We start from the raw sequence: 19,994 nt of genomic DNA, 5'->3' as shown, positions 1-19,994 counted from the left end.
CGAGGCTTTCCCGTAATTAAATAACCTAACCTTCATGGCCCTCCCCACACAGCCCAACAGCGGCTGAGTGGTAAAGTGACTGGAACGCTGATAGTTTGATCTGAGTTTGATTTCAGTTGGACAGGCTGGCTACATGAGCACTTACCTGGTTTTCCTATGCGTAACATGGATATGAGAGTTTTCCCTTAGAAAAATCCTCCACAAAGACATCCCTCCCACATAGACCTTGTATGCTTTCCATAATCAAACAAACTAAACCAACCCTCCAAGAAAAACAGCTCCTCAAAAGAAATTCTTCATATCTGTCAAGCAAATGACATTCGTTAATGTAATAAACTGTAATCATACATACTAAATTAAACTCGGAAGTTGTTATTAATTATGCTTACAAAGTACTTAATACCAGATTTTGTTGATTAATTTGCATTTTTAGAAATAGTTGAATAAATTTCTGACCTTTAAGAAATACAGTGAACCCTCTCTACGATGACCACCAGCAGTTCTACATGATTTTAATTTTGTGTAAATCTTGTCATTTCAAAAAGATGTTCAGTACCAGAATTTGTATATTGAGGAGAAGTAGTGTTTCAGAAGTGATCACAAAGAAAAAGTTTATTGTGTTAAAATGATAATCTGTTAATTAAGACACAATAATTGCACATTAAACACATTTTGTTAATAAACACATTTTGTTTTCCAAAATAAATATTACAAGCAAACTGAGGGATTAGCCATGGGAAGCCCCCTCAGTCCCATCCTGGCTGATATCTACATGCATTATTATGAATCAAAATTGTTTGAAACTTTAAACTTCCCGGCATGGTTTCGCTACGTAGACGATACTTTTACCCTGTTTGAAGGTAATAAAGATGATTTAAATAGAGTTCTTTCAACAATGAATTCTATTGATCCTGCTATTCAGTTCACTTTTGAACTTGAGACTCGCAATTCTCTTCCGTTTCTCGACATTCTGGTCACACGTAACACATCCAACTTCAGTACTACAGTTTACCGTAAACCTTCATCGGTTTGCCTTCCACCACACTTTAAATCATGTCATCCGACTAAACAAAAGTTAGCTTCATTTTATTCCTATGTTTTCCGTGCTCTTCAAGTTTGCTCCTCCAAACTAGCCCTTGACGAAGAACTAAATTATTTAAAAGCAATAGCTATTGACAGGGGCTTTTCACCCAACATTATTAATCAAGCAGTTAAAAAATTCTCATCTCAACACACTAAAAGCCACACTCTTATTTTAGGAGATTATAAAAATTCTGTTGTCATTCCCTTCTTTCCATCAATTAGCTATAAAGTTGCACATATTTTGCAGAAATTTAACTTTCGGGTTGTTTACTCTCCCATCAATAAAATTCCAACTTCTATACTCAAGGACCCCATTCCGGATATGAATTCCTGGGGTATTTATAGGATTCCTTGCCAGTGCAGTTTAATTTACATTGGCCAAACTAAGAGAGCCTTAAAATTTCGCGTCAAAGAACATGAGGCATATGTTAGAAAAAAGGAAACACAGAAGTCTTCTGTTGCTCAACATTGTTGGTCCGAAAATCACACTTTTAATTTTTCTGCTGCCAAAATTATTCAAAAAACATCTTCCATTGGAGAACTGGATTTTCTAGAGGCATTTCACATTCATAAAAATCTTTCTGTTCTAGTTAACGATCCTAATTCCAATCCAAATTTGCCTTCGGCTTTTAGAGAAATTATGTTTTAGTTCTGGTTTCGCCAACAGATGGCGCCACTTGCTTATTCTTGTCCAGGCTTTCGTATCTTATCTAAACATTATTTCCTATCTTGTTCATTTGCGGTTTTGCAGCTGAAGATGATGGTTCGGTAAAACCATCGAAACTAGTCCTGTGAAAATTTTGTAAATTAACGCTGATTTTTGTTGTTTGACTTCTGAATTGATAATCTGTTCCTAACTTTTTTCAGGGTTTGATTTGGTTTATGTGATTTATAGCAATTTATAGCTTGAGGGCTATCTGCCTAAGCAGAGGGATGCCTTCATGAAGGACTTTCTAAGGGAAACTGGCTTGTATACATGGGGAAAACCATGAAAACATCCATGCAGCCAGCCTGTTCGCGGGATTCGAACCTCAAACCGAACTACCAGTGTTCAGCGACTTAACCGCTTCACGCTGGTGGGCCCCATTTTCTGTAGGGAAGGAAGTGTAGGACATAACATATCTAAATAGTCCATGTTAAGATTTAATCGAGGAAATGAATAATGTTGAAGCTGAAATTAAAATTATATAAATTTGAATATCATGTAGTGTTAATTTCAAATTTCGTTTCCTGTGATGTGATTTTTTTTTAATGTAAAGATCAGGCTCTGGTTTATTGATATATATATATAAACTTTAAATATAGTATGAAGTCTTATATTTGAGTATAATACTGAAAAAGGTTCGACATATGAGAAAATAAATATATGTTTTCTTCACATGTTATGGAATATTCATCCTTGACTTAAGGGAACATGAAGTTACACAGTTTTAAATTAAAGTTTACAGAAAAATGTATGATAGTCACAAGTTTGACAAAAGATCCTTTGCTCAAATGATAAAAGGCTTTGGGAAACATAGATGCTAATTAGAAATGTGTGCTAAATATGAGGCAATTGGCATCCACAAAATTGCAGTGTATTAATTTTAATACTGTTTTAGGTTCTTACATTATCCCTTTGACCGGCCAAGTAGCATGATTTAGTGCCCTTGATTTAGTGATTTTTTTGCCCTCGGTTTAGTTTGGTTTATTTAATTATGCAAAGCACTCGAGTGCTATCTGCTTTTAACAGGAGGGATGCTTGTATGGAAGACTTTCAAAGGGAAACTGGCTCTTAAACACATTACACTTGAGGAAAACCATGAAAGCACCCATGCATTCGGCAAAATTGGAACCCTGAGCTAAATATCTAGTATTCAGTGACTTTACCACTCAGGTGCTGGTGGTCTGGCCTTGGTTCTATTAAACTAAAATTCATCTATATTTATAAACGGCTTATCAAAAAAATGCACACACTTTAATAATAAAAGAAAATTCGGTTAATCTTCGGATTATGGTAACTTGGTGAAAATTTGGTGACCAACTCTGCTACAGCAACCTGCTAGTTTTTTTTCGGGGGGGGACGCCATTTTGTTTTCAGAAAGTAAATGCTTTTTTTTTTTTTTTTTTTTTTTAAACTCAACATTTTTTTCCAACAATCTGCTAGCCGAATTACGCTTATGCTAGAACTTTTATGGAACAAAAGTGCTTAATCATGACGAAGATTAGGTGCGAAATTGGGAAAAAGTGCAGAATCGCTTGCCGCGTTTTTAAGAATTGCACATACACGGTGCCCATGTACACGTCGACCTATTTTCACTTAAAAAAACATCCCAGAATTACACAAAAATGGCATTGACTTTATCCATGTACACTGCTAAAGTCCTAGCTAGTAACATTTATCACCTTACCAAAATGTCGCCAAACTACTTGTTACCATATTCCAAAGATTAGCCAAAAATTCTTGTGCTTTAGTATTGAACTTAATTATAATTAAATCATACATATCAGAGGCTATGCTAGGTTTAATAAAAATATTTATGAATATGTACCTGTACAGTTACTTAGATTGCTCAGTCACAGCGGTAGCCATTAACAGCTAGAGTTATAGCACAATACTGAGCAGCTATTTGAACAATGTTTAGTCGATGTGCCTGAGGCGACTGCTGCACATTCTGCCATAATTTTCTGATGAAGGACCTCTAGCCTAACCGATTTCTTGTACTACACAACATCCCTCAGAGTCGTCCAAATCCATTTTGATTCACTGTCATGTATTACATATATGCGAGAGTACGAACACGTTAAGGAAATATCATACTACATATTATAAAGATAATTGAACTTAGAAACCAATATATAGATATCATCTATTAAAGTTTCTATTTATTTTTCTGACAGATCCTGTATGTGAAGTTGTACGTTTCATTAGTTTCACCTATTAATTAACTTAGGTATTTATTGTACGGAATATCTATGAAACTGAACTGATAAATTTTCATATCTGTTCATTTGTTTGCTTTTCATATATTTTTTAATAGTTTTATTTTTTATGTTGCTTTACATGACGTCAATTTAAACATAAGAAAGCAGAGAAGAAAAGAAATTCACACTGAAACTAAATTTAAAATTAGTCTGAAGATTACTGATGTAAAATGAATAGTGTCTAATTTATCAAAATTACATAAGAGGGCAAATAAATAATTAGCATATTCAGATATTTATTATAAGCAAAAATTTTATATTCTTAACAGTAAAAATGCACATATTACAATGCAATTAATTTATTACTTGCAACGACCTCAGTAGAACTCGTCAAATTTTTAAAATGTGCCAAACTCTAGCAACCATGCTCATAACAATCCTTTAATAGAACAATGTTGCCATTTTTGTATACATTCTTTGTGTTGTATTTCAAGTTTCAACATTTTTTATGAACAAATTGTGATATTTTTTGCCTTAATTTTAAAATATGCTCTTTGGAATTTATCAACAATGGAAAAAACTACAGTGGAAACTCTACAGGAATACAAAATTTCTAAAAGAAAGAAAAAGGAAATGCATTTGGTAGATAGCCGATGCTGCTGAAGTTTGTGTAATGCCGAGTCTCAGAAATTATTTAATTTCTGAGACTCGGCAATTTTTCCAAGCAAAAACAAACCGCTTGGGGAAAAGAATAGGGCAAACCAATTACAGAAAGATTTGGAGATGAACATGCTTTATTTCCTAATTTAATAATTAAAATTTATATTTCAAATTCTAAAGTATGTTTTCTTTTCATAATTTGATAATCTTAGCCAACTTATGATAAATATCAATAATTTGGGTATCTATTTAAGAAAAGTTGTGAAAACCATCAACTTGAACCCAATGAATAATTTTTACATTTTCATGTGTTAAATCCAAATTGAGCTAAGGTGGTTGTGTTAATCTGTAAGTATCATTAATTTTACAGGCAATACACTGTATTCTTTTATATACTGTAATATTTAGTTCGTGCTGAAATTATGTAGTGGCAATAATTTTACTTAAGAGAGAAATTTTTCAATATTACAAGTTTACATTTTGGTTAATTTTTTTATGTGATAAAAAGCAGCATGTTAAAAGTTGGAGTTCTTAAATTTTGTAATAGTACTAAGTATTATATTTTAAATTACTCGATGACTAATCCAGAAATAAATAATTTAATTCTGTATACTCAAAGAAAATCATTTCTGACTGGCATAAAAATCAGAATTTTGAAACAGTAGTAGAAAAATCATTAAAAATACTTAGTTTTAAAACTCGAATGCAATAAAAACAGGTTAGCATGAAATGTCTGAATAAAAGATAACTTGTTATCATTATGTATATGTTACCGTGAAATACCGAAATTGGAGAATGTCAACATTCACCAAATGCGTTGGTGAAAGATCAAATATTGCACTACATTCTTGTACTTTCAGACCCTCACCGGTGTGTGTCGACAATCACAGATATGCTCTGGTGTAGGTCAAAAAGAGAGGAGTATATGTACATGCTGTCATTGCAAAAGAAAGTGTTCCATAAATAAATGCAGTTGTAAAAGCAAGGACCTCTTGTGCAATTCAAAGGGTAATAATAGTTTATGTTGTTGCAATAAATAAGATTGGAATCACATAATTTATAAAGTTTTTAACTTCTATTATTTTCCTTTCTCATTTTGAATGTACTGTGTGTTTTAAGTTCTTATTTTAAGTCTCAAGTGCGTTTTTTCGAGACTGAATTACGGAAGAAAATATAATATTCTTATATGTTCAACATTCACCATTGGCACATGGTGAATGTCGACATTTACTGGTGTAAGTCAGAAATAAGAGTATTTGCAAAATATTTCGGACATACACCAAGCGACTATGTGAATGTTGACATTCTCCAGATTTCGGTGTTTCACCGTAACATATATACAGTCATTCTTATGTAAAATAAATGTTACACAATTTCTTAGACCCCTGCTTTTCAAACTTTATCTATTAATCTGAGAATTTGATTATTTCAGTGTAGTAAATAAATAAGTTTTAATAACTATGTTATAGATGTCAATATGTTTGTTTTTTGTAACATATACTTTGAACATTTTAATTAAATAATTTTTCATCAATAATGTGTGCATATATTTTACTTATGATGAAGAGAAATTAACATTTAAAAAAGGAATTATAGACTGAAAGTATTTTGTAAAAGAAAATATTGGAAAAGGAAATTATTGCAATTCATAGAACTTGTAAATGAATAAATGTAATAATTAGTATCATATTGTTCTTATTTATTAAGAATGGATATTAAATTATTGATAATAGAATGGAGTTATAAATGTGAAGCATTTATGCAAACAATAATACTAATTCATAACATTCTGATCTTGATTTCAGTACTTAATGTAAAGCATTATTGACAGCTTAGTGGAACTCATATTAAATAGTTACAGTGCAATCTTAAGTCCAATGTATTTATTACAAGATAATGAAATTATAGTCTGGATTTTAATTCAAAACTCTTTTCACAATCTTTAAAAGCCCAATTTTAACCGGTACTTTTCTGTTATCGGGACAGGATTCAGACATGTAATGTATGTATCCATGAGTGGTTTGGGTTTCATTTTAGTTTAGTATGGCAAAATACACTAGGTCTATCTGCCTGTGGGAAGGGATGCCTTTGTGGAGGACTTTCTAAAGGAAACTGGCTGGTATACACTTTACAAATGGAGAAAACCACGAAAACGCGCATGAAGCCAAAGAATTTGCCTGGATTTGAATTCAGCGTTCAAAGATTTTACCACTCTGCCACTGGTGAGCCTATGCACGTGTGTATAAGTGTGTGTGCATACACACACGTAACATGAATACATCCATCCATCCATACAAAATCTGGTTCCGAAAATAAAATAGTACCTTTTAACCATATATCTTACAGTTTTAATTAATTTTATGTACTGTCATCAATAATACATCTTATTAGATACATCAATGCATCTTATTATCATTAATTTCTTACTAGCAATTCAATTTCAATTGCCATGAGTTAATGCATGACTCATACATATATAATATATAAGTTGTTTCAATATCAAGATCACAATATAAGTTACATAGCATATTTACAATAATTATTTATTACTCATATATGTAATGTATAAAATCAGGCAATAAATTGTAAAAAAATACTTTTAATGAAATTGGAAATAAATGAAAATATAATAATTTGCATGTCATTACAATTTTTAAATGCACAAACTTCACAGTTAAAAATACATACTAATATAAGAAAATCAATATTAAATGCTTTTTCTCAAAAGAAAAAAAAAAAAATTTTGCCTGTTCAAGACATATTTTATCAAGTCCAACCATCAGTGGAAACCCAGGTAATCAGTCTTTAATATGACAAAATGTAAAATTTGAAATACAACTTTAAGTTATTTTTTTTAATCCATTCAGTTTTGGCTTATGTAAGTTTCACTGTATTTAACTAGATGTAAAGAACTGTAAACACACATTCACACAATTCACTTGAAGGTATGTTTCCAGGAAATAAAAGTATACTTATTGGAATCAATTCAACATTACACCTTAGAACACGTAATGATACCTCATTGTTAGGCATTTTCGATACTCTTGAAATAGCATAACATATCTTTCTAAATTCAGTTCTTGTTAAATTATGATCAGCATTATTTAGCATTTGCAGTTTTATAACTAAATTAGATTTCAGTAGGTCTATTACACTAAGCACTTACAGTTATTCACTATTATTTTCTTAACATTTCAACAAAACAATGAACTTCCTTTCTAAGAATGCATACTGAACAATGAAAATTCCAAATATTATATATGCTTTATCAGAACTATAATGTCAGTTAATAGTGATTTTTTTAAATTGAATTTGATTAATTCAAGCAATTCACTTGAAGGTATGTTTCCTGGAAATAAAAGTATACTTATTCAATTCAGCGTTACAACTTAGAACAGGTAATGATACCTCATTGTTAGGCATTTTCGATAGTCTTGAAATATCATTACTGGTAGTATATCTTACTAAATTTTGTTCAGCATCATTTAGCATTTGCAGTTTTATAGCTAAATTAGATTTCAGTAGGTCTATTACACTAAGCACTTACAGTTATTCAGTATTATTTTCTTTACATTTCAGAAAAACAATGAACTTCCTTTCTACGATTCCAAATATGATATATGCTTTACCAGAACCATAATTTGTCAGTTAATAGTGATTTAATCTTCATAGATAAGCATATCCAACAGTCTTGAAATATCAGAGCTGGTAGCATATCTTAAATATATTCAGTTCTTATTAAATAACATGTTCATCATTTAACTTCAGTAGTTTCACAGTTAAATTACATTCCAATATGTTCATTAGAGTGGACACACTTTTTCATCTTTTATACTCTCAACATTCTAATAATGAAATGAAGTTTATTTCTAAGAAAGCATATTGAATCCTGTAAAGCATATTGATTTCTTAATCAAAGCACAATTAATGTTGTAAATATTCAGATAGATATATGTGAAATGTATTTTAAGGATTTCTTGACCCACACTATGTCAATTCATTGCAATAGTTACTGGTGGCATTTTGATTCAAAATATTTACTGCATTAATTACTGACACAAAATAGCACTTGGATTCACTAACTTAACATTAACTTCACTTGGTTTAATTCCCGCAGGTACATTTTATATAGTAGATGATTTAAGTCATTATCACTTAAAAGTTTCTGATTATCAATATGCAGAATAATTTGTAAACCACACTTTACATGCATCTTCCAGCCATCAGTAACTTCTATCTGACTAGACCTAATTTTGTATTGGAACAGTAGAATAATCCGAACAAACATTAAATCGGTTATATACAAATATATACGCATATATATACACTTTTATTCCGAAAAACTAAATGTACATTAAAAACGCACTTCGTAACTCTGAACAGTAGAATGTAAACAAACGTCAGAAATATGACGTCACTCATGTGGGCGGAGTTAATGAAAACTTCATCTGGACTGTCATTGGCCAAATTCAAGCCGTTGTCCTAGCAGTGTACATTTTGCTTATATGCGGACCGTTACCTGTTTTTAGATTGTGGATTCGGCCTGCATGCAGTTTGAATTTGAGACCATTGGTTTCAGCGATAACCCTTAAAACATCTGAGTAAAATTTGCCAATAAATTTAGCTTTAGTATTTTTGCCAATTCGGGAGAGAATAATATCATGATAATAAAGTTGGGTTTTGGTAAGAATATTTAAGGTTTGGTATGCTTGCAGAATACTACAAAAATTTGCAGATAGAATTAGTCCATTAGATAATGTAATCTTCTCGGGAATAATCCCATCTCCAGTATTAGAAATACAGAGCATTTACAGTATGGCAGAGGCTCTTGTCTTAGTTTTCACGAATTAAGTCTATTAGGGGGTTTCTGGGCCGTGCCCATGAGTGAAATTATAGAAATTTTTGTTTGGGACAGCACACACAAGCGAAAGGCCAAATCTGGAGATTTTAATTTCGCTCTTAGTTTCAATGAAATAAAAATGAGACTGGGCCAAAAATACGAAACCCAAAGTTAAACGAATCAATGTTAAATAATTAAAAAAGATGTCCATTAAGTGTTAAAACGTAATATGTATGAATTAAAAACCATTTACACATATTAAAATTTTAATAATAATACTGAAAAAGCTTATAATAACTAAAGGTCATTAGGAAATTAAAGAAAAGTGCTTTGAAAGTAAAAAGAAACTGAAAATATTAACGTATGTTTCCCTGCAGCAACCAATTACGGAAAGTCAAATGTATATTTACTACAACAATAAAAAGGCTCAAAGAGGGCGCCACAGCAGTATGGAAAGTTGTCAAATGCATTTATCAATATGATCAGAAAAGCGAGAACAAAAAAGTTCTTGTACGCCAATATAAAGATTTTAAAATATGAAAATAAAGTTGAGTATCGTGCACTAAGAAACAAACGGCAGTATTTTAAACGTAGATAAAAGATAAATTTTAGAAATTTAAAATACATCCGACCGTAATAATATTAAACATTTTCCAGCATTCTTAGCGGGTGCAAAACAAGACATCTGTCTACTATCTGTCTGTCTGTCTAAACGTAATAACTGTAACTGCCGAAATTTTGTAAATATCATTTCTACCGCGCGATTTCAAACGCTAAAACAGTTGTGTTCGATTGTAATTATCTTACTTGAGTGTTATGCAACTTGGGTGTAACTTGCGTTCTACAGTTTGTAACTCGGATATTTGATAAAAATGAAACCAGTGTAAGTCAGTTTTTTCGTTTTGTTTAAAATAAGATGCAAGATAACTTTTGATATTTGTTCTGTATGTAAGGAGAGTTTTTAATAGCTACCAGCCCCCCAAATAATGCATTTTAGAAACAAATTACGTCATTTGTTCTCCTTAAAATATTTTACTGTAATGCCATATATATTTAATCAAACTTTTTTTTATTATTTAAGAATTAATATAAAATTTAATCAAATCGTAAATTATACGTTATATGAAGTAACTTTGCATTTAATAGGAGGACGGGACGTAAATTTTACCTTTCATATTGCTTTACAAAATTTTTAAAGGACAACTAAATTCAAAGTTTAAAACTGTTATGAAATTTTATTGTGATACAGTTTTCCATGTTTTAAGCAATTTACAGTATGGCTGAAAAGAAAGGGTACTATGCTGGTGAAGTAAACTCGTAATAAACTTTTTTTTTGCATTTGTGAACTAAATTTCAAGAAATATTTAATAGATTGCCCATTACTCCCAAAATATAACGTATGTGTATTTTCTGGTTGTATATAATAATATGTTTCAAAATACTAAGGAATGATTAAAATGAATTATGAGATTTTTGAGTTTTAATTTTTCTTTCTCTATTTTCTTTTCTTTTTCTGCCCCTCCCTTTTTTTAAAAAAGGAGATTGATTGTACACCATTGTTGCATGTATTATCTTAAAATACCTTGATGTGTATATTTTGGTCCTCTTCTGTTATTGGGACCGTAATCAGTAATGTATGTATGGATTGATGTGTTCATGTATGCATGTATATACATATGTGCATACATATTTGTGTGTATATACACACACACATATGCACATACATGCATACACACATCATACATACATTTCTGAATCCAGTCCCCCGATAACAGAAAAGTACCAATTTTTCTTTTTAAAATTTATCAACAGTTAGCAGTTTTCTTTTTTATTTTAAACAAAATAACAGAAATTGATGAAGTCTAAATTGTTTTTTATTGTAAGAAATGCAAAAGTACCTTCATTGTGTGTAGATAGAGTACTTATCCATTACTTTTATACACTTCCTATTCAGATATTGATATGAGATTTAATCCTAGTATATGGTACACACGGGATTTGGCAATATAATGAGCAGTAAACGAGTCATTTTTGTGTTGGCTTCAATTTTCAAAATTGTGCGAAGGCCGTACTGTATATTAGGATTTTATCTGATGTGATAGATCAATTTCATATTTTTAATAAAAATATCCCAGTATTTAAAATTTCAGTACTATTTCGTTTTGAGGACCTAAAAAAAACTGCAGCGAAAATGTATGCGCAAAAGCACCAAATCTAGCAAATGCGCCCATTTAACAGCACGCCAAATCTAGCGCACACACTGATTTGAAAGCGTGTAAGTTTAGATAGTTCTATATTTCTTAAGACACCATTGAAATACTAGTTTAATTTTTAAATCCTTGGAATATGGTAACAGGTGGTTTGGCGACATTTTGGTAAGGCAATAAAGGTTACTAGCTAGGACTTTAGCAGTGTACATGGATAAAGTCAAGAGTGTGCACAATGTCATTTTTGTGCAATTCTGGGATGTTTTTTTAAGTGAAAATAGGTTGACGTGTACATGGTTACCGTGTATGTGCAATTCTTAAAAACGCGGCAAGCAGTTTGCGATTCTGCACTTTCTCCCAATTTCATACCTAATTAGTCATGTTTAAGCACTTTTGTTCCATAAAAGTTCTAGCATAAGTGTAATTCAGCTAGCAGATTGTTGGAAAAAAATGTTGGGGGGGGGGGAAACCATGCCTTTACTTCATGAAAACAAAATTGAGTGCAAACAAAAACTGGCAGGTTGTTGTAGCAGTGTTGGTCGCCAAATTTTCGCCAAAAAATCGCAAAGTTACCATAATCCAAAGATGAACCAAATCCTTTTTTTGATATCCTATGGATTTAACAATTTGGGAATTCTCCATTACGAAAAGTCTGCAATAGAAGGATTTTAAAGAAAAGGCATCATTCATTATATAAAATTATGTTTGAACAACCAACGAGATTAAATTATGCTTTAGCAATAACTGGGTAGCGAAATAGCGATGCGGGAATCCATTCAGTTCTGTTTAGCCTTTTTTTTTTTTTTTTATATAAATTATAATAATGATCTGAAATAGTTATTTACTGTTATGCTTCCATTCAGTTATGTTCAGCCTTTTTTATTTAAATTATAATAATAAAAAGTATTATATAAAATTAACCTTTCATCTAAATTAAAACAATAATATTAGATAATTATTTACTATTGTACATCCTTTCTTGTGTTAGGGTTGCCGGAATTATTTATGGTAGCACTGGCATCAACAATAGTTTGGCAATTTTTTATGGTCCTCAAAATAGAATAGTACCAAAATTTCTCTATTAAAATTATAAATAGGAAATCTAACTTTCATGTAACTGAAAATTCTTTGCTTATTTGCAACTTGCAACCATCAATCTGTAGTTTTCAAAATTTAGCGAAGTATCAAAAGAAAAGAGAATGAAAATATGTCAGATTAAAAAAAAAAAAAAAAAAAGGCTAAGTTAATTATACTGTCTACCTTACGAGAAAGAAATTATTAAAATTTTGTTAAGTGATTTTGAACAATTTTTGTTTCATCTGTATACAGTGTACTGTTGATTATCCAGGTTATGGATAATTGAAAAACGTATATAATCCAAACTATCAATTTTCATGCTTATGGTACATTCTTATTTCTTAAAAAAAAAAAAAAAAAAAAAAAAAAAAAAAGTAATCTTTTATAAGAACATTTAAATATTTGTTGAATTTCATTGATGAATTTTCGAAGTGATGTTTGATCACGGTATTTGAAACTCTGTTGGTGAAGAAGTCCAGTTGAGTTTGAACATAAATCTTTATATTATCTTTTACTGGACTAATGCAATTCTCGGTATTTTCTTTGTTTGTACTTTCAAAACCACTCTGCCTCTTCTGTTCTTGTGACATATGAAACGATTAGTATTTGTTAATGTGATCTTTATTCCTTTTTAGCTCTAAAATGTTGATTCTATTTTTAAAATAATAAGAAGAGAATATGCATGAATATGTATATGAAACAAAACAATCCCAGTGATAAATTCAAACAATGCCTTTATGTATATGCAGAATGAACAGTACAAGGTAATCATTGAAACTGAACATAAAGGTATAATTCACTGGTTTTTAGAGCGTGCTCGGAATTACATGTGTTTGATTTTTTAGACTCTCTTGCATAGCTTTGAGTGTGTATGCGTGGGCACCGACAGGCTATGCTACAAACCGAATAATCCACACCTATATAATAAAAAATTACCACTATTAGAACTAAACCTGAATGTCATGAGAAAGTTGCAAATCCCGTGTGCATCGTATACTAGTATTAAGCCTTGGTAAGACTTTGACAATGTGTATTTAATATGTGATATTAGTTATCTTGTGGATCATTTTTTTTAAAGGAGTGTAGATGACATATTTAAGAATATTGTTTTTTAAATCTTCCAGACGTCCCAAGACTCCAAGAAAACCACTGACAAAGTTAAAATCTTCTGCAAAAGATCCTATAGAAGTGTATTGTAGAATCAGACCCTTAGACAATGAATATGATCAAATCTGTGTTCGAGCAAAAGATGAGAAAACTGTTGTTTTATTCCCACCTGATCTTTCTCAAACGTCTAGAATATTTAAAGAAGTAAGCATATGTTTGTAATTACTTGTGTTATTTTATTTAAAAAAAAAAAAAAAAAAAAAAAAAAAAAAAAAAAAAAAAAAAACTGTTGAATTTAAATTATTTAATTTTGGGATGTTTTAACCTGCTGAGGGGCACAGGATTTTAGATCTGTCATGAAGACTGGTATTTAAACAGCATTTATTGATTGAATTTGTTTAATTATTTATTTTAGTCTCTGTTTTCATAAACTTACATTCATTAAGATGATATTTATATTATTAAAGAAAGCAGAATATCTCAAATTATAAGCTAATATATGCCAAGTAAAACAACAAACATTTAACAAATGTAAAACATTATTAAAAATAAACATGATATTAATTTCAGACTTATTTGTCTTTTTCTCTGTTACACTTTAACACATTCAATGATAATTTGAGCCAATCAACAATTTGTCGAATTTTTTCATTTTTATCACTCATTTCTAAAACCATTAACCTTGTCGACTGCTACAGAGTAGTCAAGAAAATGGGAAAACTATTTTCTCATTTTTATATGTTTTAATATGATTGAAAAGTTGCTCTAAACATAATGAAGTAGAGCTTCATATAATGTTTTGATATCGTACGATTCAGAAATGAAACAGAGCCACTGGAAAATCAAATCTTCAGATCAAAAAAACAATACCAACCAGATTAACTTAATTGCCTCAAACTAATTTTAATTTTGAACACTTCCATCAAACTAAGAACCAGTCATTTTTATCACTGTCCAACAGTTGATGGCAACAATGCTGCGTTAAAATCATGTGCCTTCAGTTTTATGATCATTCTAGGCAATAACCGTTTGCAGCATGGATAATTATAAATAAAAAATTTCATGCTAGAATTGGGTAAAAGTATATTTTAGGGTACTCCTTGGCGATTTTTGGCGGTACATGGATACCGAGTTTGTGCAATGCTTTGACTTGTTATTTTGGCCTGTGTATCGGCGATTTTGGCGCTAAAAATTGCCGTTACACAAGCCAAAATAACAAGTCAAGGAATTGCACAAACTCAGTATCCATGTACACATCAACCTATTTTCACTTAAAAAAAAAATCCCCGAATTGCAAAAAAATAGCATTGTGTACTCCCTTGACTTTATCCATGTACACATCGACCTATTTTCACTTAAAAAAAAAAAAAAATCCCTGACTTGCACAAACTATGCTTTACGCATTCCCTTGAGTTTGTCCATGTACACATCAATATATTTTCACTTAAAAAGTCAAAGGAGCATCCAATTCTACAGTAGAGGCGAACAAAAAATACATAATCTCAATGAGCTACATTTTAAACCAAACAATAAAATAAAAAAAAAAAAAAAAAAAAGAAAACCTGTTATGTAATTTAGCACTACACAAAGCAAAATCCCCTTACCTTATTTAGAAATTCGTTCGTCTTCAGTCTGTGGCACACAAAATTTCTTAACAGCATCCAAAAACTTCCTAAAATTATCTGAACTACAATCTGTATATCAGCATTGCCACAGAAATTCACAAAAATAAAAGTCAGAAATATACTACGTAGTTCCGGACTATGGCTACTAAGTAAACCTTCATTTACACAATTAATTCACTTAATTAATGCACTTTTCCCCTTTCATTCCAAATCATACAGAAACTTCAAATTAATTTTACTACATTCAGCCATTGTACCGTCTAAACAATGAAACAAGCAATGTACTTCCTAAGCAACACACACCACAAAAGCCTTTGCAAAACATCCCATAATTCAAAATTTCCCAGAATAATGCAAATGATTATGTCATAATAAGGTTTCCATGATGTTCAACTACTCAGCATAAATGATACAACAACTTGGCGAAAAACAAAACAAAAACTTGGCGATAAATGAAACAACAACTTCGCGATAATACAAGGGGTACCTTAAAGTCAACTCTACCCTAGAACTAACTTGCTTCATATATCCTACATTGTTCGCTAATGATATACACATCATTCTTTGAAATAAAAAAAGTCAAATTAAATATAACTCATTTACTGCAAAACTGCCATATTTCTGATTCATTGGGTAATTTTCTGTACAATTACTCTTAAACTGCCTTTATAACTATTAGTAGTGAATGGAAAGGCCACTTATCTTTTTTCATTGTCAGTTTGTCAACATATGTGCTTATTAATAGTAAATCTTTATTTCTATGATTTAATCATTCATACAGTCTTGCTTTGGTATGCAAATTCAGGGTATAAATTTAGTTTAGATTAATAGTACTAATTATTAATAATAGACTGGTATTTATTTGTGCTATATATTTTCATATTTAATTATTATTTTACTGCAAAATATATGTACACTCCGATAATAAACATAAATCTGATGTATTTTAATTATTTTATGAAATGGAGTATGGAAATGGAGTATTGTTAATTCATATTATTGTAATCTTAAGCCATTGGCTTAAGTAATATACAATATTAGGTATTTGTTTTCTACAATAGACCTAGCGAGACTGTTGATTTGATGCATTTCTGCATTGGTGAGAAACAAACGGTTACCGATTCGGGTAAGTACCAAAAAAAAAAAAAAAAAAGGGGGGGTGTTAATGATTTGATTTTTTTTACCATTGACCATGATGATTAGGCACTAGGCAATTAGCCACTGTGGCATTTAACTCATAGTTGGCAGGTGCTCTAAAGCAATTTTGTAATAAGCACTGATTAGTGCCATCACAATGGCAAAAAAATTGTTGCTGTTTGAGCTGGTAAGAAATGGTGCAGTAATATGCAGAACTGAGAAAGTTGTTTTTCTATGTTCCGATCTAGTGACAAATGTAGACTTGAAATGATGAATAGTAATGAAATGGAAATTTAAAAATTAGCATAGGGAAATTTAAAAAATATAGTATGGTTCTTTTCCATACCTTGCCATTTCCGTTTCTCCATCGTAAATCTCGCCAAGCAGACTTTATTGCCAACAACATACAGTATACACATAAAAATTTTTAACAAATGTTAGTTCTAAAAATTTGTTTTATTTTGCAGGCATAAATATTTTAATATCGTTTAAAATTTTTTCGAATGAGTCCTATGTGTCTTTTCGCCACATAAATTCGGTGAGGTAACTTTCCAGATGATGACGTGCCGTTCCTCTATGTTTCTTATTCCGTCATTTGGCGCTACCCCATAGTCTTTCTATTTTTTGCGTGTACTTCTGCAAAATTATATGCGGATTATGTGCGGATCTGCAAAATTATATTTATGGTTCACTTTGAAATGTTTGAAACTTTCCTCTTCCAGTTTTTCAGTGAAGTATGATTTGCATGAATGGGAATACATCGTAGTTCCTTTTTCGATATTTTCCTTTATTGCCTCTAATATAATAGTCATGGACCGGTTTGGCATCTTCACACGAAAACATTCGTTTGCTTCATGACAAACTCCACCAAAGATCCACTGTTATGGTAAAATCCGTCCCGCTTTGTTTTTGCGCTTCGTGAATATACTTTCATCCACTTCAACGAGCATACCAGGTCCTCCTATTCTGTGTCGTTGACGTTTAAGTAAAGAATCCACACAAACCTCTCGCATGTAGTTATTCCAGTCTACAACTGTTCTGTGACTGATTTCCAACTGCTTTTTACACCATTTAACTGAAGTTAATTCTTAATTCCAACCATAAATAAATCTTACACACTTCAAAAAACTCAATCTCAATGATTCAAACCGTGTGCCTTTCCGTATGCTTCTTTTACTGCGGCAAGTTGAAAGGTTGCAGCTTCAAAATATAATTTCATTTCATGATTATTATCACAAAAAGCAATGTTAGGCAAAACACCTTTCGCTTGAAAGAATCTGACAGATTCTTTCTCTGTCCTGAGCAAATCCCAAATTTTCATTGGTTTTCATCCATTTTTAACATATTTGTAAAAAGACATTAATTTAAGAATTTACTATGCTTTCATGGACATCTCGATTCGCCGGTTCATATCATGTGATCCCAAATGATACCATCTCATGTAAACTAAGCTACAAATATCTAATTCTCTCAGAAATTATCTACATTAATTTCAAGTTAAATCTTAGTATGGAATTCGAGTTTTAATGCAAGAATTATTTAAATTTTATAATTAAAAAAATTCTATGTAACTGTATGCCAATATTGAAAGAAACGATCAATCTGATAAGAAATAGCAGCGACTTTTTGAAAAAGTGGCTGAAAGGTTATCAGCGAGGATATTCGGTTTGGCATTGGTTGTACCACTTTCGGCGACTTTATCGCTTGTGCCGGCCAAACGGAAAAGTACCAAACTTTGTTAGTTGAAATGTATTATTTTTAGAATATATGTAGCTATTTACATTATGTACATGAGCTAGTAAGCTGCATTGTGAAAAATCGTCCTTAGCCGCTTGTAGGATTGCAAAATCCGATGTGACAATGGATGATATCCAGGTGAAATGATGGGTGAAATATTACATAGCATGTTTTTAAGCATGGAATGCTATGCAGATTTTAGAAATCTTTGTGAAATTAGTCACTTTGATTTAAAAGAAAAAAAAAAAAAAAAAAAAAACTACTTCTTTGACTAAGTGCAAGGACAATAGATTTAAAAGCACTGTGGTATATGCTCAAAATTAACATAGTATTAAACGTTGAACTTGTATCCAAAGAAGAAAACATATTCTATTATGAATAATTCAATAGTCTCAGAAAAGCTGTCTGAGAAAATTCTTCAGTGATATAACAGTTTGAGCAGTTCAGGGTGTTAAATGTCCTATGGCCATTCTTTTATATTTTAAAAAATGAGTTAAGAGTTGATTAGTGGAAAAGGGAAAAACTTTATAGCTTGTTTTAATATAAATGATAACTGAAGGGAAAATAATCAACCTATCTAATAATACAGTCAAAAATCTTTAATCCGGACTCGTCGGGACTTCGGCGATTCCGGATTATAGATCATCAATTTAAATCTGGTAAGACGGCATGCAGAAATTATAAAATTAAAAATATAAAACCATAATTTATGAAATAAGGAGCAGTTATGATCTAAAAGGTATCAAAGTTTACCCCCCCCCCCCAAAAAAAAAAAAAAAAAAAACTTAATATTTATTTGTTTACTTTATTAAGCATTTCATTCAACATGCGCATGCGTAAAGCATACATTACGCACAGTCGAAATTAGAAAATTGCAACCAGAAAACTATTTGATGTGTATTCGTGATATATATAATGATGAGGAATTTGATTTAAAACATATCAAAGACTGAGTACATCGAGATGAAATATTACATTTAGTAAAGAATTATAAGCCGAATAAAATAAAAACATCTGCCCTGAAGATAAGGATAGTGCTGACAGAGAGCAGCGTGATGTTGATAAACAAATTTTGGAATGGTTAGAGAAACAAAGGATATGCCTTTATCCCTTTTTTGCAACAATTCCACTTTTTGTTTGATGGACATCGAAATATGCTTTCGCTTTGTAGATCCTTTGGCAGCTCCAGAATTGGAAATTCTTTTTGTCATAATCGAAAGTTCAAGCTTACTTTTATGAAATTGCTCTAACAGTCTGCAAAAAATAATAAGCCGGATCCAATTCGAAGATTAAGGAACAACGCAATCTGCAACATTAACTGAAATAGATAATTAGATAATTTTAGCTTAGCTTATACCATCCGTTATACGTTAAACATGCATGCATAAACGCATATTCGCATGAGTAAAGGTATTATGCACATGCGTAAACGCATTATGCGTTAACGCATGCGCAGAAAGTTTGTAGCTTTGAGATCTGGGTTATAGATAATTCCGGATTATGGACATCCGGATTAAAGACTTTTGACTGTAATATTAAAGAGAATCCCAGAAAAATTTTACAGCTTATAGAATTTCAATTCTGGAGTGGTCAACACCCCCGAAAATGAAAAATTTG

General features: G+C 31.1%; 1 protein-coding gene across 1 annotated transcript in view; it reads left to right on the top strand.

Moving 5' to 3' along the window:
• Positions 1–10,210: 10,210 nt before the first annotated feature.
• The window catches only part of LOC118192678 (kinesin-like protein KIF23), a 71,632-nt gene continuing 61,848 nt past the window's right edge, over positions 10,211–19,994 (top strand). The window contains exons 1-2 of the mRNA XM_035363674.2: positions 10,211–10,370; positions 13,896–14,082. Coding sequence (XP_035219565.2) covers positions 10,360–10,370; positions 13,896–14,082 — 198 coding nt within the window. The 5' untranslated portion in view covers positions 10,211–10,359. The remainder of the gene's footprint in view (positions 10,371–13,895; positions 14,083–19,994) is intronic.

Source organism: Stegodyphus dumicola, chromosome 11 (assembly GCF_044657685.1).
Source record: "Stegodyphus dumicola isolate Sdum_Otavi_A_Nest chromosome 11, ASM4465768v1".
NCBI lineage: Eukaryota > Metazoa > Arthropoda > Arachnida > Araneae > Eresidae > Stegodyphus > Stegodyphus dumicola.
This window is presented reverse-complemented; position numbering and strand designations above follow the sequence as displayed.